General features: G+C 45.6%; 1 protein-coding gene across 1 annotated transcript in view; it reads left to right on the top strand.

Annotated features, from left to right (window-relative positions):
* Positions 1–24,012, top strand: part of SEPTIN8 (septin 8) — a 64,215-nt gene that overhangs the window by 13,984 nt on the left and 26,219 nt on the right. The window contains exon 2 of the mRNA XM_077823813.1: positions 15,331–15,445. Within this exon, the coding sequence (XP_077679939.1) occupies positions 15,331–15,445 (115 nt within the window). The remainder of the gene's footprint in view (positions 1–15,330; positions 15,446–24,012) is intronic.

The raw sequence follows: 24,012 nt of genomic DNA, 5'->3' as shown, positions 1-24,012 counted from the left end.
GAAGTGGCACCAATAAATTATTAATGCAGGAAGCTTAAAATACAGCCAGATCCAGTCCTTTCGTGTAACGGGCTCTCTCCATGGCTTCTGTGTCATGATCATTCATTTCTGATGTCAATAATTTTCCACAATGAAAGTGAGGGGGTCACTCAATTTGTGTGGGCCTTGGGCAATTTGGGAGTGAAATGCGTGACATTCTGTCAAATAAGGTGCACTTGAGCTGTATGCCTCGTGTTGAGCAGCTCTTTCATAGCCACAGCCACATTGCACAAATAACCATGTTTAAACATTGTTGTGGGCCAGCTGCTTAAGAACATGGTTTCTGGCCTGTTTGGACCCACCCCCCCCCCCCAAAAAAAAAAAAAAAAGGAAGAAGGAAAAAAGAAAAGTCCCTGTTAGGAAACTGTGTGTTAAACCTAGTAGAGTCTTTCTGCAGTGTAGCAGCTCTGGTGATTTTATCATGTCCCATGATATTTGGTGGTGTTTCATAAATCTCCAGCTTCTGGAGTCAGATGATAAGGTGAGAATCTCTGTTTTTATATGAATGAAAAGTAAGCTTCTAACCTTCATGGTTCAGAAAAAAGCTTGAAAATGTGACCCCTTCAGGTTCAAAAGTCAGAAGACAAATCCAAGCAAGGAAAACAAAATTTATTATTGTCAGAACCTTATTATTTTAGCCAGTGTTCTGATTTGTAGGGCCTGGCACCCGATTTTCATAGAATCATAGAATAACAGAGTTGGAAGGGACCTCTGGAGGCCATCTAGTCCAACCCTCTGCCCAGAGCAGGACCAATCCCAACTAAATCATCCCAGCCAGGGCTTTGTCAAGCCTGACCTTAAAAACTTCTAAGGAAGGGGATTCCACCACCTCCCTAGATAACGCATTCCAGTGTTTCACCACCCTCCTAGTGAAAAAGTTTTTCCTAATATCCAACCTAAACCTCCCCCGCTGCAACTTGAGACCATTACTCCTTGTCCTGTCATCTGCTATCACTGAGAACAGTCTAGATCCATCCCCTTTGGATCCACCTTTCAGGTAGTTAAAAGCAGCTATCAAATCCCCCCTCATTCTTCTCTTCTGTAGACTAAACAATCTCAGTTCCCTTAGCCTCTCCTCATAACTCATGTGTTCCAGTCCCCTAATCATTTTTGTTGCCCTTCGCTGGACTCTCTCCAATTTTTCCGCATCCTTCTTGTAGTGTGGGGCCCAAAACTGGACACAGTACTCCAGATGAGGCCTCACCAATGTCGAATAGAGGGGAACGATCACGTCCCTCGATCTGCTGGCAATGCCCCTACTTATACACCCCAAAATGCCATTGGCCTTCTTGGCAACAAGGGCACACTGTTGACTCATATCCAGCTTCTCGTCCACTGTCACCCCTAGGTCCTTCTCTGCAGAACTGCTGCCTAGCCATTCGGTCCCTAGTCTGTAGTGGTGCATTGGATTCTTCCGTCCTAAGTGCAGGACTCTGCACTTGTCCTTGTTGAACCTCATCAGAAATCTTTTGGCCCAATCCTCCAATATGTCTAGGTCCGTCTTTATCCTATCCCTACCCTCCAGCGTATCTACCACTCCTCCCAGTTTAGTGTCATCCGCAAACTTGCTGAGGGTGCAATCTACACCATCCTCCAGATCATTAATGAAGATATTGAACAAAACTGGCCCCAGGACCGACCCTTGGGGCGCTCCGCTAGATACCGGCTGCCAACTAGACATGGAGCCATTGATCACTAACCGTTGAGCCCGACAATCTAGCCAACTTTCTACCCACCTTGTAGTGCATCTATCCAGCCCATAATTCTTTAACTTGCTGACAAGAATACTGTGGGAGACCGTGTCAAAAGCTTTGCTAAAGTCGAGGAATAACACGTCCACTGCTTTCCCTTCATCCACAGACCCAGTTATCTCATCATAGAAGGCAATTAGATTAGTCAGGCATGACTTTCCCTTGGTGAATCCATGCTGACTGTTCCTGATCACTTTCCTCTCGTCGAAGTGCTTCAGAATTGATTCAAACGTTTGTGGTTGGGGATACTGCTTACATGAGTAGTTCTGTTAATGAGGGCTCCCAGAATGAACCTGATGATGAGCCGATGATGCCTTGCCTTGGCTGAGGTCTTTCTGAATCCATAGGAACTCTAGAATACACTGTCAAGGTACATATTTTACCATCATGTCAATTAGATCTGTTCAGGGCTAGACAGCACAATTTATAAAACTCTGGGGGCCCATTTGTGTGCTAGCACCTCCCCTGGTAGGAGAATGTCACTGATCCTTCAGCACAGAATAGCAGATACAAAGACATGCTTTCCTCTCTGCTAGCCATGTAATAAACCAGCGAAGTCTGTGCTGAGGCAAAAGAGAGAAGCTCAAATGCAGCAGACTGTAATCATAATACAAATAATGAATACAAACCCCACGTTTAAATGCTTTTATTGATCCATTGGACTTTTGCCTTTGCTTTGAAATACCAGGCCCTGATTCAACAAAACACTTAACTGACTTCAGTGACTCTTAAGTGGGTGCTTAAGTGCTTTGCTGAATTGGGGCCCAGTTGAGACTCAGTATCACCTGCATGGCTATTAGACATAACAGCTTTTAGCATCACAAAGGTCAGGGAGTCTCATCTCTTCTGTCTAGCTTTGTACCATCAATCTCTCATCATATGGTGAATTTTAATGCTGAGAACTGTGCTTATCAGGCCACAGCTAACAGTACTATGATTATCAACTGCCTCTATAAGATTATGCATAGTTTACCTAAACTCTGCATAGATACTTGCTGTGCTGTCTGCCTCAGCACCTCTTAGCCATCATTAACCTGTCCTGAGCTGTGATTTTACTACCTCTTTGATGCTATTATTTTCTAACCAGCGTTCTTACATATTGTCAAACTTGCTGGACAGAGCGGTAATATAATATTTTAATAGTGCTCAGCACATGGGTTCAGGGAAGGTAACGTTTTAATCTGTAAAAAAAATCCTGGGTCTGTTATGAATTTTAGTCTGAGCATTGCTAGTATCATAAACGTGCTCCTGAAAGGTCAGACAGTGGTTTCACCATTACTCCTCCTAATCGGCCAGGCCAAGATAAAGAAGCTTTACTCCGTGAAAGTCGGAATTGGTTCCTGCTGCTCAGCCCCTGAAAAGTGTCAGGTGGTGGGTGGTCTCTTTAATAACATACGAGGGGATTTACAAAAGGAAAAGATGTAGGATCAGAAGGGTGGAAACTTGAAAGAAAATCATCTGGCATATTATTGATATACTAGCATTAACTTTGAAAGCCAAAGTTTGGAGCCAGGGGCTGGCGTCAGGAGACCTGACACTGATTCCCTGTGCAACCTTAGACAAATCACTTAACTGACTTGTGCCTCAGTTTCCCCATCTGTAAAGTGAGGATATTAACATCTCTCTCTCTGTAAAGCACTTGGAGATCGTCAGAGGAAAGGACCCTATGTGACGATGGTCTGATCTGGTTGTGGGCTCTCAATGCCTCTCACGATCATGCCTTCCATATATGGTAGTATTGTTGTAGTTATATTAGGGTTAGTATCCAGTGTAGGTTGCAGCCATTAGAGGGCAACATGATCTCTTGCTCTTGCACAGATCTGACATCCAAACCAGCAGGGAGCTGTGTGGTCAAGATACGCATTGTGGGTGGTGGGAAGGACAGACAGACAAAGGTAAGGCGTTACAGAATGAGTAAGCCTCTGAGATTGCCTCACCCTGCCCACTTACCTGTCAAAAGGTTAGCCAAGTTATTCTGCGTAATCTTCCTCCCTCCCCCCCACTTAGTCATAATTAAGATTCTTTTGGAGGGGCCTGAATTACTGCAGAACTGCAGCAGGAATGAGTAATTTCCCTGTGCCATTCATTTTTCATTTGGGAGACAAGTGGATAGCATCTTAATCAATGCCATTGACTTTTGCATTAATCAGAGTGTTTGATGCATGTACCATTGTATCAGGGAGTGGAGAATGAGAAGGTAAAGTCATTTGCTTTGTGATTAATAAGAGGCCTGATCCTGCCATGTGCTGAGCATCCTCTATTCCCAGCAAGGACCAATTGTGCTGAGGGTATTCAGAACCTCACAGGTTTGAGCCCAGAAACGGCATCTAAGGGATATTTAGTATATAAAAATATAACTTCCCTCCTTCTTTTCATCTCACTTTTTTGAATAACTGAGGGCTGAGAACTGCAATCTGTCTCCTTAACATTAGTTTCTCCTTGTATCCCTGTTCACAGTGTAGTTTGGTTAGACTGTAAACTCTTTGCTCCATCTGTTCTGCACCTCCCCCCCCGGGTGCTACTGTAATACAAAAGAACAAACCTCATAATACATTTGATGTTATGGTGTACTGATGGGTGCTGGGCTAACAATGCCAATTTTATAGCATACCCAAGCTACAAAATTCAGCTCCTGGTGTGATGGTGTTTGAATCCAGGCTATTGTTCTTGGGCTGCTTCTTGCTCTAAGGGCCAAATTCTGCACTATGCACATGTAACTCTTAACTACTTCCCTAGAACCCAGGGCGCTCTGTAAACGAAAATATATTCTGTCAATGAGAGTTTCCAAGCTGGAGAAGCCCTTCGGTGCGACGCACCATGCAGTGACTGTGTGGGGTTGGCTTCCAGCGTTTTATTGAAGAAAGCAGTAAACAGGCTCAGAGATGCAAGCTTTAAACATGGCTGTCAGTGAAACTTGTCACAGTTTCCTGGCATTGAAACTAGAGGACTCTGTTCCAGTCCAACCATTCGTTCTTCCAATTATCGCATTAGCTCTTGGAATGCTGCAACCTCAACTGTGTTCTAATTAGAGTTGCCAGCCCTCCAGGATTGGCCTGGAGTCTCCAGGAATTAAAGATTAATCTTTAATTAAAGATTATGCCATGGGATTAAATCTCCAGGAATACGGCCAACCAAAATGGGCAGCCCTAGTTCTAATTAGACACCTTGGCTGGAGTGAAGGCGGTCAGCGATTTTGTTCTGATTTTTATTCTTCCAAGCCATGACAACACTGCAGGGAGTGTTCTCAAGGGCTGGGCTCATTGGAGGGGAACCCTTTATCTATTAAATTTACAATTTGTGACTTTCTTAAAATAAAGCCATTTTTATTTATTATGAAAAAGAACCCTTTTTTTTTTTTGCTATGTCTTTGCTGCTTTGCCTGGGAAAACTGCCTGCTATTTATCTTTGTTTCACATGTTTTAGTTTGCCATAGAAGGGGGGAGGGGAGGAGTTTAGAAACAAGAAAGTGCCACGTTTATATAATCCCTTAGGGTCCAAGCCCAACAGTTCTCACTCCTGTGGTGTTTTGCCCTAGTAACAGCTGCAGGATTTAAATATGAGGTCTTGATCCTCAAAACTTTACTTACAAGTTGCTCGTGTGCTTAAGTGTTTGCCAGAGTTGGGTCTAAGATTTTAAAGAACATATTGGGCATCAGACTTAACCAAATAAATTGGGAATGTGGCACCTGCTTATTTTTTGCTTTGAGCTGCCGCGTTGAGAAGAAAACAAAATCATTAAAAAACATCAGGGCTGTTGCCTGTTAAAAACACAAGTGTCAGTTGTCAAACAGCCTTTCTCATTAAAATGAGGTTAAGATTAAAACCGGCAGTTGGCAAAGACCAGATTTTTAGGTTAAGTCAAGCAGGAGGACCTTTTCAGGTGAGTCTCTGCTGACAATCCCTTCTGAGTACTTACCTGCACACACTGCATTTCTGAGAACCCATAGGGGTCAGATCCATGGCAGGCATAAGACAGCACGACTCCTTTCTTCGCCAGTGGCCTGCTGGGGAAATGGTACACGCGAGAGACAGCAGAGTTGGTTTGATGGTGGCACTCCTTATAAAGTGCACATGTTGCAGTGAAAAGAGGCTTTTGGGGAGTAGGGGCTGGAAAATGGGATGATGTAGTTTGAAATTGATGCTCATTTGGGGATGAAAACAGGAAGAGTTCAGAAGCAAGAAAACTACATCTGACTTCATTAAAGAACCACAACCAAACTGGCTGCTGCTGTTTTTTTCTCTCTGTTCCTTTATTACCTTTTCCTGCTAGCTGAAGCTTGTTAGTATGTAGAATGGCTGATGCCCACCCCTTCATTCAAAAGCTTCCTGGTTTGGTCCCTCTGACCTTTCTCTGCTGCAGCCTCTCCTTGGGCACTTTCTGTTTTGACGAAGAAGGACAAAATGTTCACCTTCCGTTAATGATATGGTTTCTGGCCAGTTGGTGACTGTAGAGAGCAGAGGCTACATCCTACAAGGTGCTGAAGGCTCTCAGCTCCTAAGATCGTAGTGGAAATCAACACCCACAGAATTTGACCGTACAGGCCTTGAAAATAGTCCTGCCCAGGTTGTTCCTTGAAGGCCATCTTCCTACACTCCCTGCTCCTCCATAGGCCCCTCAATGCAGCTGGCCACATGCATGCAGCTCACCTGTACAGAAGTGCAGACTCAGGTAGCTGCACATCAGCCCAATCTTGCATTTGCTTTGCTTCCATGATATTCCTCTCAGCGCAAGATTGCATGCATCTCAGTCTGTGGAAGTTGCTGATGGATGCCTCGCTCCTCGTGAGAAGCAGGGAGATTTCAGGTGAGCAGGGGAAAGAGGAGGGAGAATGCAAAAATACATGAGGGGGAAAATAGAGGAATGGTTGGGTGGCGGGCAAAAGGAGAGATGGTGACAGCTGTCCAAGAAAATGGCATCCAGGACATGAGGAGGAAGAGGCTGTGACAGGAAAATGTGAGGAGCTACTGCCTTATAGCAACACCTGCTTTCTGTCATCAGTGGTTTGACCGTGGTTGGGACAAAGAAAGTATCCCTCCCTACTGTTCCTCTTGGGTGTAAAGAGCAAACTACACCACAAACATAACAGGAACGAGCCACACAGGCAAAATGGGGTCCAAATAGCTGTGTCTGCTGACTATATATAGTGTTTAAGGCCTGGCTACACGTGCACACTGCCTCTCTAGTGGCTTCTGAGACATAGAAGACAGTGGGGACCAGTAGACAGCTTGCAAACTATTTAAGGGGATACAGCTGAATTCTGATACACTACACCTCCCCACACCCAACTGTATTTACTTAAGCGTGCAGTCTCTGTTTTGTAGTAAAATTCTTAACACCTTTTCCACTCTATCCTTAATGAAATCTTAGCTCTTTTAGGGTATGTTTACACTGCGAAGTTGTCGACAAAACTTTTTCTTTCACGGGTACTTTAAAAAGCCCCCGTACGAAAGACAAAAGTTTTGCTGACGCAAGTGGCAGTGTGAATGCGGCTTTGTCGGCAGGAGCGCTCTCCTGCCGACAGAGCTAACGCCGCTCGCGGGGCTGGAAGCATTCTGTCAGCAAAAGTGCAGACAAAGTACCGACAAAGGGCGTTTACACACTCTGACTTTTGACACAGCCTTGTCGCTAAAAGCTGTGTGGTGTAGACCAGCCCTTAAAGACTGTTTAAATCCATAGGATTGAGGCTTTGATGTCTTGTTGGTGGGGCCGTGGATGCACTAAAAGTAGTAGGTTGAAAATGTGACTCTATTCCTCCTTCTTCCCTGGGTCCCTTTTTGTAGCCTTCAAAGTCAGTAGGTGGGATCTTCTAGCTGCTGCAGAGGATGTGTTATAATCAAGGCAAAGGTGTGAATGTCAGTTTGTATATGACCAGACCTGAAGAAGAGCTCTAGGGAGCTCAAAAGTGTGCCTCTCTCAGCAACAGAAGTTGGGCCAATAAAAGATATTCCCTCACCTGCATTGTGTATGTGAGGCATATAACTGCTTATATGGCTAAGTGAGTGGATACTGGTTTGAAATGGTATGTTTCTTGGCCTGTCTTGATCAGTTATCCCTGGTGTTTTGCAAATTTATTGTTATTAATGGTTTTATTTATACTGCCAAAGTTTGCTCGGTACTTCACCTGTGGGGTCCCTGTCCTGGTGACCAAACAATCAAACCATAGGAAGAAATCCATTTCCTTGTGGGCAATGGTTGGTGTCATGAAGTTTCCTCTGGCATCCTCAGCCATAGTATCATGAAACTAATGCTGCCTGTTTGTGCAGTTTAAATGGTATGCTGTACAGCTCACTCAAGGATTCTCTGGCATGATTGGCTTAGTTAAAATATTTAAAGGACTTTGGAGCTGTTAATGAATTTGATCCCGATCTTCTGATAATTCTTTCGTTCCCCACCAAATCATAGGCTCTTAATACAAATAAGCCCTTATTGTCCCTGTTAAAACTCCAAAGAATATCTCAGGGCATAGACAATGAGTCGTCCTTGTGGCAACTTAGAGACGAACAAAAACAAGGCATAGAAAATCTTCAAAGAGCACGTTGGAAGGCTCTGAGTAAAATCCTGATGGCAGCCTGTCATTGGGGTACTGAGTGACTGGGAGGATGTTATTTAACACTGCAAGGTCTTTCATTGTGGGAATCTGTGTATCACAGAGCTATACTAAGTTAATAATTACCATGTTGCAAAGTTTACAAAAAAGTATTTTTTCTCATCTAAGAGGAACAGGCTAAAGCCTCAGAATTATTCACAGACCCACTGCAAGCTGATTGGGATGTGAATAAACTGGAGAAAGAATCTCCATAGCCCCTGGAAGGCCTGGCTTGTCAGAAGTGGGGAAGCTTATCTAGACCTCTCCCTGCACAGCCTCTTGCGTATATTTGTGAATTAAAGTAGTAATTCTCCTTAGCTGGTGTTGGTACCAAAGAACAGAAGCATTACAGAAGATGCAGCTGCTGTGGACTAGTCAAATGGGACTAATGATTTGAGGAAGAGCTGTAGGATCAGGGTCTGATTTCTTTCCTTGTGGGGTACACCATAGCTATTACAGTTTAAATATCTAACTTCACTCTCTCATACTGTCTCTTTCCATTTTCCATTGCAGTGAAAACAGGCTAGTCAGTTTCATGTCCTGACTCTTCTGCATTAGCTCAATTCTGCATTGTCTGGGTTGCAGATTTGGCAGGGGGATCAAATAAAATACGGTTTCCACTGGATTTAAACAGGGCCAAAGAAATATTTTTATTAGTCTTTTTGGCTTCTGTAAAAGCCTTGTTGCCTCCTTACTCTTTGTCACCTCTATTAGTTGTCACACCTACAATTTAGACTGTAAACTCTTTGGAGTAGGAGTTGTGTATTTCTTCCGTGAAGCACCTAGACACCTTTGGGTACTGTTTGATTATCTGTGTCACTTTCATGCCGATGGTACCCACCTTTATTGCTGTTAGAACTGCATTAATGTGTCACTGAGATAACCTGCTAGTGTGGTGAAAGCAGATGTGTTGAAGATTGTACATTTGAAATCTAGCCATCTTAAAAAGGAGATACAAATAGTTTCAGGTACTCTACCAGCCCTGCACTAGTTATGGTACTTTGATAATCAGTTTCCTATATTTTTTTAAAAATGTCTTCCTCTCCTTTGTTGTTTATATGAAAGATCTATCCAAACAACAAGAGAAACTGACTATACAGGGAAACTGATTCTACACAAAGAGCTGTGAAGAGCACAAAGTCAGCGAACTGGAAAAAATAAAGAAAAATATTCCTTTTTCTCTAATCTCTGTCCTTTATATTAATTTTTGTTGGTACCTCTCTCTCTCTCTCTCTCTCTCTCTCTCTCACACACACACACACACACACACACACACACACACACACACACTTCAACTGAAGTGTGATTATTTTTTTTTAATTGGTGGTTGAGCTACCTTTCCAGTCAAAGCCACTAGAGGCTTGCCATAGAAATGGAACAAATCAACTGCCCTTGCCATACTGGTAATGCCTCCTAGATAGCTGCAGCAGTGGTAGGATAACAGCAATGCAATGTTTCAGATAGTAGCCGTGTTAGTCTGTACCAGCAATGCAATGGTAGTTTTCTTTCCACACATTAGTTCAGCTGACTTCTGCTTTGCCCTCAGTGGCAACAGGATCTTGGATTTGGATCAGATTATGTCACCATTGAAAAAAATAAAAAGAGAAAAACAACAACATCACAACAATACTGGACACATTTTTGCAATTCACTGAATTTTTAACCTCACCACCAGTTTAGAGGTTCAGTGTTTTAACAGGGTATGTGCAATGCAGCTCCTTTCTTGACAACTACTGCCCTGCAACTAAACATTGTAAAGAGAAGCAAAAGAAAGGCTGTTGGGGATTTGGCTTTTCTCCTTCCCTTTCCTCAGCATGTTTTAGTTTTTGATTTAGCTTGGCCTTGCTAGAGCCTGCTTTAAAATCAGTAATAGTGATGCCGGCTGTTGCCTAGGAACCTCTCTCAAGTCTTTTGGGGGCATTCTTATTCTAATCATAGCTCTCAGGCAGCCTTGTTTATTTCCTTTTCAGACAGTGGTGATTATGGAAAGCATCTTAAACTTCTGGTGTATGTTAGGCTTGATTGACCCCCCTCACCCCCCACGCACGACCATAACAGTCCATTTTCTGTGGAAGTAATGTGCTTTCCTGCCGCATTGTCTCTGCATCAGAATGACTTTACCTGATAATATCTTAACCTGTGTGACCAACTCGGGGGAGGATTCTCTCTGAGTGATGTGGGTAGGGGAAAAGGGAAGCCAGCCTTGAGAGGCTGGAGTGAATGTGGGCGGAAGCCTCAAGGAGTTCTTTACATGTCCAGATGGTGCTTTTGCTAGTCCCTGTTACAGTGTGTTCCTTGTAAGAAGCAAGAGGAAAAGAGACAGAGAAAACACTTGGACAAAATGTAAACAGCAATTTGAGGAAGGCGCAGAAAGGGGACAGGGGAGAGGAAATGTGTAATTTTTCTTGAAAAATTTTGTGCATTAATTTTTGCTTATGAAAATAGACCAAGAACAACTGGCCAAACACAGTGCAGGCAGGTGGTGGGCAAGCTCCCGACTCTCCATACATCCCATGCATGGGAACAGGGGCCCCTGCCTGCCAATGCATTTCAGGTTTGCGGTGCCTGTCTAGCGCTTGGTCTATATTACAGAGTTAGGTCAACGTAAGGCAGACTCTGTAAGGGTCTACTTACAACGTTGTTCCCGCTGATATAAGTCGCCCACTACACCGACCTAATAACTCCACCTCCACGAGTGGCGTAGCGCTTAGGTTGACGTAGTTAGGGTGACGCAGTATCTATGTAGACACGACGTTACTTACAGCACCTGTTGGCTGTTACCCCTGCGCGAGGCTCAAAGCTGGAGACCCATTGCCCTTTGGCTGATGTCGTAGGGCAGACACTTACAGAGTTAGGTCGACATAAGCTGCCTTATGTCGACCTAATTCCATAGTGTAGACCAGGCCTTAACAGGCAGCTCAGGCCTGAAATGCATTGGCAGGCAGGGGGTTCTCAGGTATGGGATGTATGCCCGCTATACCTTCTTTGGGCCAAGACTACAAATCATGCCGAAATGTGATGGGAGGTATGACAAAGTTCCTCCTCTGCCTTGGTGGGTCCTACGCTTATTGGCAGATTTGCTCACCTCAGAGATTCAAGGCAGCCCTCAGTTGGCCACTTTTGCAAGTGGCTCAAACCTGCTGTTCACTCAGCTAACCTCATCACTGGCCAGCATGGGGAAAAGGAAGGAGAACAATCCCTGCAGTCTCTGATGATCCACCTAGTGGGTCGGGAGACAGGCCAGAGACCTTCCCCTCTGGTGGGACCCACAGTCCAGGTCACTCCTCCTGTATCCAAAAGGGAGTTGGAGGGATGGGAGGAACCCGGGCCCACCCTTTACTCTGGGTTCCAGCCCAGGGCCCTGTGGATCACAGCTGTCATGTAACACCTGTGCCATGTAACTACCTGGCCTACTTCCCCATGGCCTCCTCCCAACACCTTCTTTATCCTCACCACAGGACCTTCCTCCTGATGCCAGATAGTGTTTGTACTCCTCAGTCCTCCAGCAGCACACCCTCTCATTCTCAGCTTCTTGCGCGCCTCTCACTGACTGAAGTGAGGTCCTTTTTAAACCAGGTGCCCTGATTAGCCTGCCTGTCTTAATTGATTCTAGCAGCTTCTTAATTGGCTCTAGGTGTCCTAATTAGCCTGCCTGCCTGTCTTAATTGGTTCCAGCAAGTTCCTGATTGTTCTGGAACCTACCCGTTACCTTAGCCAGGGAAAAAGGACCTGCTTAATCTGGGGCTAATATATCTGCCTTCTATCACTCTCCTGTTACCCACGGGTTGGTGTGCTCTGGGTAAGATGCCCCATGTTATGTTACCCAGGGGTTGCTGTGCGCTGGATAAGGGGCCCTATGGTACGTTACCCAAGTGTCACTGTGCCCTGAGTAAGGCCCCCATGGTACATTAGTTGATAAACAATGGGAAATACTTTTGGTGTCTAAGCACTTGACCACATTTGAGCCTGAACAGACACCATCTCTCTCTAAGGGAGAGATCATGGTCAGATTGTCTTTCTGCTCCAGGGAGAGCATTGTGATAATTTTCGTCTGAAAGACAGTAACAAAAACAGATCTACACCCACAGAAAAGAAGGTTCAGTCTTATTTCAAATGTGGTAGCTGCCTCAGCTATTTAAAAGTTCCTCTTGTAATTAAAAGTCTTTTTTAAATAAAGAGAATATTTATTTATTCTTCCCAAGGCACAACTGAAGACAACTTTGACTTCAGATGAAATTAAACAAGTTAATTTTTTGTTTAGGAATCTTGCTCTCACAGAGAGAATGAATTTCAAGTTACTCCTTTTGGAGCTTTCCCCTCCCCCATGGGAATATATTTTAAAACATGACAGCCTATTAACTTTATTCTAAGTGTATGGCTTCTGTAGTCTGGCTGTGTTACACACTGGACCATCAGGGCAGAGTAATGAGGGATGGGAACAGGCGCAGAAAAACCTGATCAGATAAGTAGACACTTATCTTTTCCACCCCGTGCTTGTAATTAAAAAAAAATGGCTGCATTTAAATATGTCACAACAGCAAACGTGTAATTCCACAAAGGAAATGTTAGGATGAAACTGAATAAGCAGTACCCTAAAATGCCATTTCTGGACATTTGCTTCTCCATTAGGTCTAACTGCATTTAGACGCAACTTGAAAATGAAAAGAAAAACCAGTGTGTAAATTCAGTGGTCTGCTCAGTTAGTTTTGGTAGTATTACTTGGCTGTGTGGAGAGAAGGTGAAAGTTGATTGTAAATCTAAACATATATACAACATAAACACTTTGCAACAGTTCTGTTCTGAATCATTTGAACTAAGGATACTGGATACAATTTCCCTTGTCCATTGATTCCAGTGGAATCAATGTCCCATAGATTTTAAGGCCAGAAGGCACCATTAGATCATCTAGACCAGAGGTGGGCAAACTACGGCCCGTGGGCCCGTCCTGCCTGGCCCTTGAACTCCTGGCCACAGAGGCTAGCCCCTGGTCCCCCCCTGCTGTCCCCCCTCCCCTGTGGTGTGCCACCGTGGGGCAGCATGGCTACGAACTCCTGCTGTTCTGAGCTGCATGGTAAGAGGAGGGTGGGGTGGATAAGGGGCAAGAGGTCCTGGGGGGCAGTCAGGGAGCGGGGGACAGTTGGATGGGGTGGAGATTCGGGTGGGGGGCGGTCAGGGGGTAGGGGGCTGTTGGATAGGCGTGGGAGTTCCGGGGGGGCCTGTCAGGGGGTGGGGGTGTGGATGGGATCGGGGCAGTCAGAGGACGGGGAATGGGGGGGTTGGATAGGGGATGAGATCCGGGGCGGGGGTGTGGATAAGGGTCATGGGGGGCGGGCAGGGAGCAGGGCGGGTTTGATAGGGGGTGGGGTCCTGTGGGGGGGCGGTTTGGGGCATGGGGTCCCGGGAGGGGGTGGTCAGGGGACAAGGAGCAGGGGGGGTTGGATGGGTCAGAGGTTCTGAAGGGGGCAGTCAGGGGGCGGCAAGTGGAGGGGGCGGATAGGGGGTGGGGCCAGACTGTTTGGGGAGGCACAGCCTTCCCTACCCGGTCCTCCATACAGTTTCACACCCTGATGTGGCCCTCTGGCCAAAAGGTTTGCCCACCCCTGCTCTAGACTGACCTCCTGTGTAACACAGGGCACAACACTGCACCCCTTTACTTCTGCATTGAGCCCAATAACTTGTCTGTTTATCCCAGGGCTGAGCTCAGCCTTTTTAGGTACTTTCGTAACTAGTAACAGTGGTTCTGGATTTTCAATTGAGCCAATTTTCTTTTTCCCTTTTCTCTGTGCAGTGGCAGGCAGTGTCTGTGTGAATTCTCTGTGTCCTGGTTATGCATTCCATTGGATGCCTTTGCCAGGCAGAGGTCAACTTTGCAAGGTGATTAAAACTGTAAGCATGTTTGTCAATTTCTGGGCCCAATAGACTAAAGCTACAAGGAAGAATAGTAATCCTGTGGAGTCTCCGGGCCAAATTCAGCCCCTGTGTAAACAAATGTTAGTTTATTGAAGCTTGGAGCTGATTGGTTATGTCATCAGGAGTTTGGCCTGTGTCTTCTGCTGGGCTGATGACTTTCTTGCTTGTGTGTATTTACTCAGATCCCAGGGCACAGCAGAGTAAAATCCTGGGAGTAGAATGTGCATCCCTGCTGGAGCAGACTGAAGGCTTCATGCCTTTCTGTCTATCTGTGATTTATTAAGAGAGACATTTTATTACTCTGAGTTATTTCCTCCTGTGTTGATCCTATTTATTTATTTCTAAACCAAGCTTCCAGTAAAAGTGACCAGCTTCTTCTTCCACTTGGGGAGGAAGGAGACAGATGGGATTGCAAGGTGTGTGCATGGGGGGAGGATGGGAGAGACAGGAACAGCTGAAGAAGAAGAGGAACTGGTGTGGTCACAGATGGTGAGGTGAGAGGGTTCATTTGCCTTTCCTTGTAACATGTACCCCTGGAAGTGTGATTGAAAAAAGCTGCTTAAGGCAAAGCCAAAGGAAAAAGATCAAGGGCTCTGAAGGAGCTCCAGACTAGCTCTGACATAATTCAGTGCAGGTACCTCTCAGAACACAAAAGGGGGAGGGAAGTGATCAATTAAACATGGGAACATGGTTTTTTCCTGCTTTATTCTCCACAAGCTGGACGCAGCTGAATCTTGCCTCGACTTTTTCTTCCGGAGTGGTTCAGCAGTTCAGTTCAGACAGCTGCCTCTTTAAGAAAATTCCCTGTTAAGATTAGATTTTTTCTACTGATGCTTGGCTATAATTACCACTATGTCTGGAATGTGGATATCAAAACATAATAAACCTCTGTGCGGGTAGTGCTAGGATTACCTCAGTGACTCGGAAACACGCTCTGCCTTGAGTACAATGGTAACGTTTCTTGTGATTTTATTCCTTGGCCCTTGTGTTATTGACTCTCTTTTAATGCGCTCTTGCTCAATCGACTCTGTTTGCTTTAACAGAATGAAGAGAAGCGGAATCTTTCCCTGGGGGGCCACGTTGGATTTGATAGTCTCCCAGATCAGCTTGTCAGCAAATCTGTCACACAAGGATTCAGCTTCAACATCCTCTGTGTGGGTAAGCAGAGTTTACCATAAATTAGGGAAATTCTTAGTAATAGTAATACAATGAATAATAATCTAGTAGCACATCAGATCCATGGATGTCGGAGCACGTCACAAAGGCAGATAAGTACCGTTACTGGCATTTTACATCGAAAATGCTGAGAAGTTAAGGCCAAAGTTTGTTCAGTTCCCTGCTCTGTCACAAAGTCACTGTGTGACCTGGAGCAAACCACATAGGCCTAAATTGTCATAAGCGCTAGTTTACTTTGTAGACCCAACTTTGGATGCCTCTGGTCTGCTTTTCATAAGCTGTGAGCTCCCTCAGCTGTGTTCAGTATCAGTTGGGGTTGTGGGTGTTCTGCCACTGGCCTGTCAGGCACGAGGCACTCAGAATTAGTGGGCACTTTTGGCAAGTTTTGTCCTTAAATGGCTTTCTGAAGGTGTAACAATGAGTCTGCAGTAGATCTGGGAACAGTGTAAACCACTTGTGAGTGTGTGTTACAGGTTCCCCTTGGAATAGATCTCCAGAGTTAAAGCTCTCTAGCTGGGGCTGTAATGGACTCTCATCCTCTTAAGCTGTTTTTGTAGCAGCTCTGGAGATCCCTAATTCAGTCCCGAGTGTGCTGGCCAAGGTGGCAGCCATTGCAATAGCACTCAGAAGTCCAGACTGCCATTAACATAATGTCATGTTTTATTGTTTCATGAGGGAAACAGTGTTCCTCTTTGTAAAGATAGTTGAGGGGGGTTTTTTTCTGTTGAAATATTCCACATATATAGTGCTGGGCAGGGATTATTATTACTTATTTGTTTGTTATTAATAATAATAATTTTATTTATTATTAAACTTTTTTGGTCAATAATGCCAGTTCATCTAACCTGCAACTTTTTGTGGGAAAGGTTTTGATGAATTTTTCAACTTGAAACACTTTTTTCAAAAGTTCCAAAAATGTCAACATTTTTTCAATTTTGTTTTGAAATGTAAGCTAATTAGATTTTTAAAAGTGATTGAAATTGAAATGAAATATTTTTAAAAAATCAAAACACAATTTTTCAGTTGGCCAAAACTGGGTTTTTGTTTTTGGGGATTTTTTTGGATTGTTGGTCCACAAAAGTTTTTGATACTTTGACTTTTCAACCAAATTTGGGACAGGGAGATCTTTCAAATTCTCAAAAATGTTCAAAAGATGGAAAAAAAAATTTCCTGTCCATCCCTACGCATGGGTTGTTTTAGCTGCAGCCAGATCGTGATGGGAGGACAAACAGAATCAGCTTCTCTACCTGAGCTGATGTGGGACATATGAAGGGCCCTACTAGATTCACAGTCATGAAAAACGTGTCATGGACCATGAAATCTGGTCTTTTGTGTGCTTTTACCCTATACCATACAGATTTCATGGAGGAGACCAGCATTTTTCAAACTGGGGGTCCTGACCCAAAAGGGGGTGGTTAACCATAAGGTTATTTTAGGGGGGTCATGGTATTGCCACCCTTACTTCTGCGCTGCCTTCGGAGCTGGGCGGCCAGGGAGCGGTGGCTGTTGGCCAGGTACCCAGCTCTGAAGGCAGTGCCCCGCCAGCAGCAGGGCAGAAGTAAGGGTGGCAAAACCATACCATGCCACCCTTACCTCTGTGCTGCCGCCTTCAGAGCTGGGTGGCCGGAGAGTGGCGGCTGTTGACGGAGGGCCCAGCTCTGAAGGCAGCAGCGCAGAAGTAAGAGTGGCAATATCATACCATTGCATCCTTACTTCTGCACTGTTGCTGGGGGTGGCTCTGCCTTCAGAGCTGGGTTCTCGGCCAGCAGCCGCTGCTCTCCAGCTGCCCGGCTCTGAAGGCAGTGCCCGACCAGCAGCAGTGCAGAACTAAGAGTAGCAATACCACAACCCCCACTACAATAACCTTGTGATCCCCCACAACTCCTTTTTGGGTCGGGACCCCTACAATTACACCTCATGAAATTTCACATTTAAATATCTGAAATAATAAAATTTATGATTTTCAAAATCCTATGACCATGAAATTGACCAAAATGGACCGTGAATTTGGTAGGGCCTTAGACATATGGATATGAGGATGGGGAAATGAAGTGGCTGATAGCAGGCTTAAGAATCACTATCACTACAGCTAGAAATAGTAATGCTTTATAGCTGAGCTGGGTCCTGATTGGAACTTTCCCAGAATTTGAGGGTGGGCGAATCCAGGGTTTTGAATTGGACCCATTTCTGTCCCCAAAGAAGGATGGAATTTCCTGTTTGCCTTCAGCATAAAACATTTATCTCTAAGCATGCTGACCGGTTGCTAGAGAACAGACCTTACAATAATCTCATTATCATTTTGCTTTTTCTCTTTCAATTTGTGCATGATTTTAGTAGCTGATGCCACACAGACTGCTTGAAGCCAGTCCTTTCCGGTGATGCCTGGGGTGCTGGCTTGCAGATGATTTTTTTGTTTGTTTGCTTGGCATGCTTTTGTTTTAGGCTTAAAGTACTGCAATCTGCAATAACAGTTGAAATGCTTTTGGGGGCAGAGAATTCTTCCCAGCACTGGCTCTGGACCAGTGATCAAGGCAGGGGAAGTGATATTTTCAATATCTGGAATGTGTTCCAAGATCTCTTCCTGCCCAGACTGGATACAGCTTTACATAGAGTGGGCAGTGGAATACTTCCTTTATTCTGATCCTGACCCCTTTAGGAACTCCCTATCTACAACTTTTTTTTTTTTCATATACAAAACCCAAGTAAACAGCATTGCTTGTACCCAGAGTTTAATGTCAAACAAGGATGTTACCCTGAGTTTTGTAATGCCCTTCTTCAAAAGCAGTGTGTCAGCAGCAGAAGACCATGCATTTGTAATTGCCACATCTATTTTTTGAGGGGGGAAGAGGTCAGACTAGATGATTCAGTGGCCCCTTCTGGTCTTTAAATCTATGAAATATTGGGAGAGATCATCAATTTCCTATAGTTCCCTGGCAAAGGGAGAAGAACCCAATTACAGCTGTTGACTGCCATTACAAATTCTTCCTCCCAGTCCTGACCCAACCTGGACAGGAGACTGCTGGGAGAAAGTCAGTGCTTCCTAACAGACTTTGGATAAGGTCAGCCCTGAGCTTTCCAAATGACTTCCCTGTCAGGTGGGCTTGGATCATCAGTTGGTTTCTGTCTCCTTCAGATGGCACTTAGCCATTGTTGGGGGATCCAATATTTGGCTCTCCACCATTCTATCTACAGTACAAATATTCCACGCAGTATTTGTTCTCCAAGGTTGGAGCAGAAGGGTTTCAGAACCTGCTATGCTTAAAATAAAAACCTTGTATCAGGCTTAAGTACCTCTCTAGTCTAGCAGCTTGCCAGTTATCCCGTTCTCCCATAACCATGTCAGTTCAGCTCAACTGATTGGTGAACCTTAGACTCTCTTTATCGGTTCCAAAAGGTGATGGCCAGGAAGGGACATGCCTAGTAAAGTTAAAATGGTGGCCCGTCAATGCTGAAAATGTAGCACTATAGTTTAGCCATTATATCTTGTACAGTTTGCCTTGGTGTGTGGGCAGTGCATGTGATCATTATTCATCTGGGGAAGCTGGCCTGGGAGAGACCCTCTGATCCAAAGGTTCTGTCCATGTGCCCAGTCAATAAGCCAAAAATGCAAAGCCACTTCACACCGTTTTGTTTGGTTTTTCTTTGCACCATTGGCCAACAGAATTCCATAACCTTCTCGTTCATTAGAAATAGGTGCTTCTTGTAGGCCAATCTGGAGAGCATCGCAAACCCATTTACTTACAAAAAGTATCAGTTCAAAGCCTTGTCAGGCAGATTTTCAGGAAAGAATCTGGCTCTTGATCCGTTCTAGGTGTCTCTTGGTGCCTGTAGGTATATGGGGATCACAGACAAAAATTTTCCCCTCAACTTTCCTTTATTAATTTTCTTACTTTTATAGTCTTCTTCCCACTGAGCCTGTCTCTGGGATCCCCATTTGACTTCACATTCCATCCCTCTGCTTGTCTAAATTATTCAACTTGGCGGAGATTTCTTCTAGCTCTTCCTGCACAGATGATACATTTGGAGATGGGGATGATTCTAAACCAACGGATCTCTGCTGCCTTGCTCCTGGGCAATGCTCTGCCAAGACAGTACAGCAATATGGCACTTGGTATGAGGCCTGCAAGACCAAAACATGTGACATTGGTTTAACTGTCCCCACTCCCAGCTCCAAACAAGTGCCTGTTAGTCTTGCTTTACCTTTGCCACAAACCATGCTGATGTGGATTGGAGCTTGTGCGTAAGGGCAACAATGCAATGTTGGGGGAGGGGGAAATGACTAAGCTCTGCACATCAAGAGATCTATAGGAGGAAACCATCTCTACAGCTTAGGCATTCCACTCTCTCCGGATTCTATCACCAGATCTCCCCAGCCCGCTGAGGCTTTTGTTAACTCATATTTAAAAACATTCCAGCCCCTCTTTGCCTTTGAGCAGCTTATCGCTCGTTCAGAAGTTTGCCTGGGTGGCTTCAGATGGGTGCCTGAGGCAACGTTTCTTTTGCTTATCTCCTTGTGGTTCCACCTTGGCTGGTTCTGCTTGATGTGTGGCCTCGCAGCCACTCTCGCACCATGCAGCACCATTTCCTGCTCTCTGTAACGGGCAGCCTGGGAATGTTTTTGGAAGATTTATTTATACCTAACCAGATCTAAGGAGTGTTTTAAGCCATTTGAATGGGATTTGCATTGGGTTCTTAAGAAATAAAACAGCCAAGCAGTGTTTCCCTTTTCCCTTGTTTCAATGCTGCACGCGTTTGCCTGCTGATCAGCACGTACTGATACCCTGTGCCTCAGACTGGGGCGTTTCCAGCATGTCTGTGAACTGTAGGGGTGTGGCTTGTGGGTAGCGTGTGCTCACATCCATGCTTCACATCCCTGAAGAAGAACTCATGGTGCCTCTAATCTTCACTCTCGAGATGGCTGGATGGGGGGCAGCAGCTGCTAGGAGATCAGAGCAGGGGGAGGGGCCATGTGGAGCAGCCGTCTGACAGGCAGTCTGGCTGGCCCAGGGCAGACCTGCAACCATAGACCAGCCATGCACAACAGAGTAACAGGTGTGTTGGCTGGCAGGTTAAGCTGACTTAGCAGGTCCACTTCTGTGAAGGGAAGGGGGCTAAGGGTTTCTGTGCAGTGGGAGCCCAATGAACCTTTGACCCTTATTAATGGCACATTGGGGATGAAAGGATTAAGAGTATAGTTGAGGAACAAGCAGTTTTAAGGCCTCTGGGCATTTGTTAGGGTTGACCTGGCTTTGATTGGAGACTTAAAGAAAGGTTTTGCAGAGTGGTTGCATAGGAAGATTTCTTAATACTTCGCAAGCAGCATTTGCTAATGTAAAATGACCGGAAACCATCTCTAGTACTTACTAACAGGCCTGGTTTCCATACTTAGGGTATGTCTGCACTTGAGCTTCAGGTGTAAATTTCAGCTTTGGTAGACATACATACACCAGCTTTGATCGAGCTAGTGTGCTAAAAAGAGCTGTAGCTGCTGAGGCAGGAGGGGATAGTGGCCTAAATAAGTACCTAGGGTCCCAGGCAGGGTTATCCTCGGGGTGGCTGTCCTGTCCTGCCACTTGTGCTGCCACAGCTACACTTCTGTTTTTAGCACGTGAGCTGGATGAAAGCTAGCATGGGTACATCTACCTGAGTTGGAAATTACACCTCCATTGGATGTAGATATACCCACAGAAGCCTGAGCTCCAGGGTGCCTTCTTTGCACATGCTCAGTGCATGCACATGTAGATCGCGGAGTTAGGCATGCATGTGGCAAGACAGTTGCTTAGTTGATTGTGCGCACTCACAAACTCTCCATTCCCACAGGCACGCTCAGGAAGTGCCCATTGACGAACAGGCAGCCCAGGACTAAATAAAAAGCAACTGAGGTTATTGCTGAGGTTATTGAGGTAATCCACTCCAGATTCTCAATCCTGGCCTCTTCCTCCCACATTCTGGGCCAGATTCACTACTCTCATGCTTTTACTCTAGGGAGGGATTTTGCCCTATCTGCTAAAAAAATGATGTATTCTTCTTCGAGTAGTGTCCCTATGGGTGCTCCACTGTGGGTGTATGTGTGCCCCTGCACCTCTAATCGGAGATTTTTGGTAGCAGTGTCCCGTGCATGGGCCCTCCCTCCTTCCCTCCCTCGTGGTCTGCCTTGAGGCTATTTAGCACTGCAGGGGCGAACCCCCCTCACTTCCTTCTCCCTTTGGCCTCAGACGGAATGAGCTGTTGTCCCTTCCTTATCTGTGTCTATGCATCCGATGAAGTGAGCTGTAGCCCACAAAAGCTTATGCTCAAATAAATATGTTAGTGTCTAAGGTGCCACAAGCACTCCTCGTTCTTTTAGCATAAGTAGTGTTTGTTTTGTTACCTTTGTTCTCCTTAAAAGTAGTTAGGCTAGTGTTTCTTTATTTTATTTTATTTTATTTTATTCCTTTGGGAGTAGAGCGGCCACCTCGGTAGGACGACACCCGCAGCTCTGAAGCAGGGCACCGATGAGGAATAAGGGGCACCCTGCTGTGAGTTCTGTTGCGGCACCCTCCGCACCACAGCTCTGAAGCAGGCACCCGAGAAGGGGTCTCCTGCTGTCAGCTCTGCCCTGCTGTGAGCTCTGCTGCCCCACCGTCCCCACAGCACCGAGGGGCTCCAGCAGTCAGGCTCTCAGGCAATGGTACCATCCCTAAAAGAGCGGCACAGAGAAACCCTTTGGTACCAGGTGCAACAAAACTCCCATCTAGGAAGTGTTCTGCACCTTCCCAACCATCGATACTGACAACATACTACAGACACTCCTCTGTGGCACCACGTGAGCCCATGGTAACACACATGCTCTGGTACTCTGGAGACCTGTGGCCTCAGTACCCAGGGAGAGACAATTACCTTATCATCTCTAAAATAGTGGCACCAACAAACTCTCTGTACTGGGCACTACAAAACTCTCATTTAGGGAGTGCTCTGCCCAACTGTCGGTACTGACAACATACCACAGACGCTCCTCTGTGGTACCAAATGAACCCATGGTACTACATGAGCTCTGGTACCCTGGAGACCTGATAATTGGGGAAGAACCGCAATTCCCATTACTTGGTACCAGGACCCCAGTATCAAGCACATCCTGGCACCCAGAATCGCTCTTGGCATCGGGCTGTATACTGCCAATACCCTAGTCAGCGCCACCTTTACCCACTGAAGAATCTGACACTGGCCAGGAGGAGATCATTTCCCTGGCCCTCATCGTGGCCCATTGTCACACTACAAGGGTCCTTCCCAATCCCATCAAGCCAGCCTACAATCGCGGTACGGGCCCCCTGAGGTAAGCCCACTGCCCATGCCCACCTTCCTCCCTCACCCCCGCCAAGGTCATATTGTAATTCTTGGGCGATGTACACACACATGTTGCGACCATCCGCGGTGTCTGTCAGGGAGAGTCCACCAGATGGTTTGCTACAGCCTGGCTTTCCAGAGCACCTGAGTCAGTGCAGGAGGAAGCTTTTTCAGAACAGGAAAAAGAACCTGAAGAGGAAGCTACCCCTCCGGCACACTTCTCCTCATCGCTCCCAGACAAGGCTGTGCTGCTCACCCCTCATCGCTAGGTGAAGATTTTAAGAACTTTCTGGATCTTACCAAGAGGGTGGCAGACAAGCTGCAGATTCCCCTACAGGAGGTGGCAGATACACATCACAAGTTGGTGGAAATTCTGCACACCGCCTTCTCATCTAGAATTGTCCTCCCAATTAATGAGGCGATTCTAGATCCTACCAAAGTCATCTGGCAGACATCAGCCTCCATCGCACCATCCAGCAACAGAGTGTAAAAAACAAAACAAAACAAAAAAACTCTCATTCCACTTCCTTAAGGTTCATCTCGCGGTGGAATCAGCTTCCCACTTGGTGTTTGCTCACCCACTAACGCATAGATTCTTTAAGGGCATTGGGAATCTCTTCCAACATTTGACACCACCTGCTCCAGCCTGGGACTTTTAACCTAGTTCTCAGGGCTTTGATTAGACCTCCCTCTGAGTCCAGGGCAACTTGTTCTCTCTCACACCTGTCCATGAAGACACCATTACGAATTGCCATCACCTCAGCTAGGCCCATAGGAGAAATAGCGGCCCTGATAGCACATCTATCGTTCACAGCCCTTTTTTTTTTTTTTTAAAAGACAAAGTAACTCTAAGGCGATGTCCCAAGTTTCTCCCTACTTTCTCTGCACTTTCCATATGAATCAACAGATCCGTCCCCCTGTTTTTTCCCAAAACCACATTATGACAACTGGGAGATAACTGTGCATATGCTAGATATTAGAAGGACATTAGCATTCTACTTGGACAAGACTAAGGACTTCAGGAAATCCCCCAAAACACTTCCTTTCGTCCACAGAAAGATCCAAAAGCTCTGTGATATCGGCTCAAAGACTATCCAGATGGGTCTCTAGTTGCATTAATCACTTATCGAAGGTGCTACTTACTTCTATCCAGAGTCCATATGTACTCCAAGAGGTCAGTTTTTACCTCAGTCACATTCCGTAGGGATGCCCCTATCTCAGCAATC

This window comes from Eretmochelys imbricata, chromosome 8, assembly GCF_965152235.1.
Source record: "Eretmochelys imbricata isolate rEreImb1 chromosome 8, rEreImb1.hap1, whole genome shotgun sequence".
Lineage (NCBI taxonomy): Eukaryota > Metazoa > Chordata > Testudines > Cheloniidae > Eretmochelys > Eretmochelys imbricata.
Note: the sequence above shows the minus strand (reverse complement) of the source record. Positions and strands in the feature narration are given on the sequence as shown.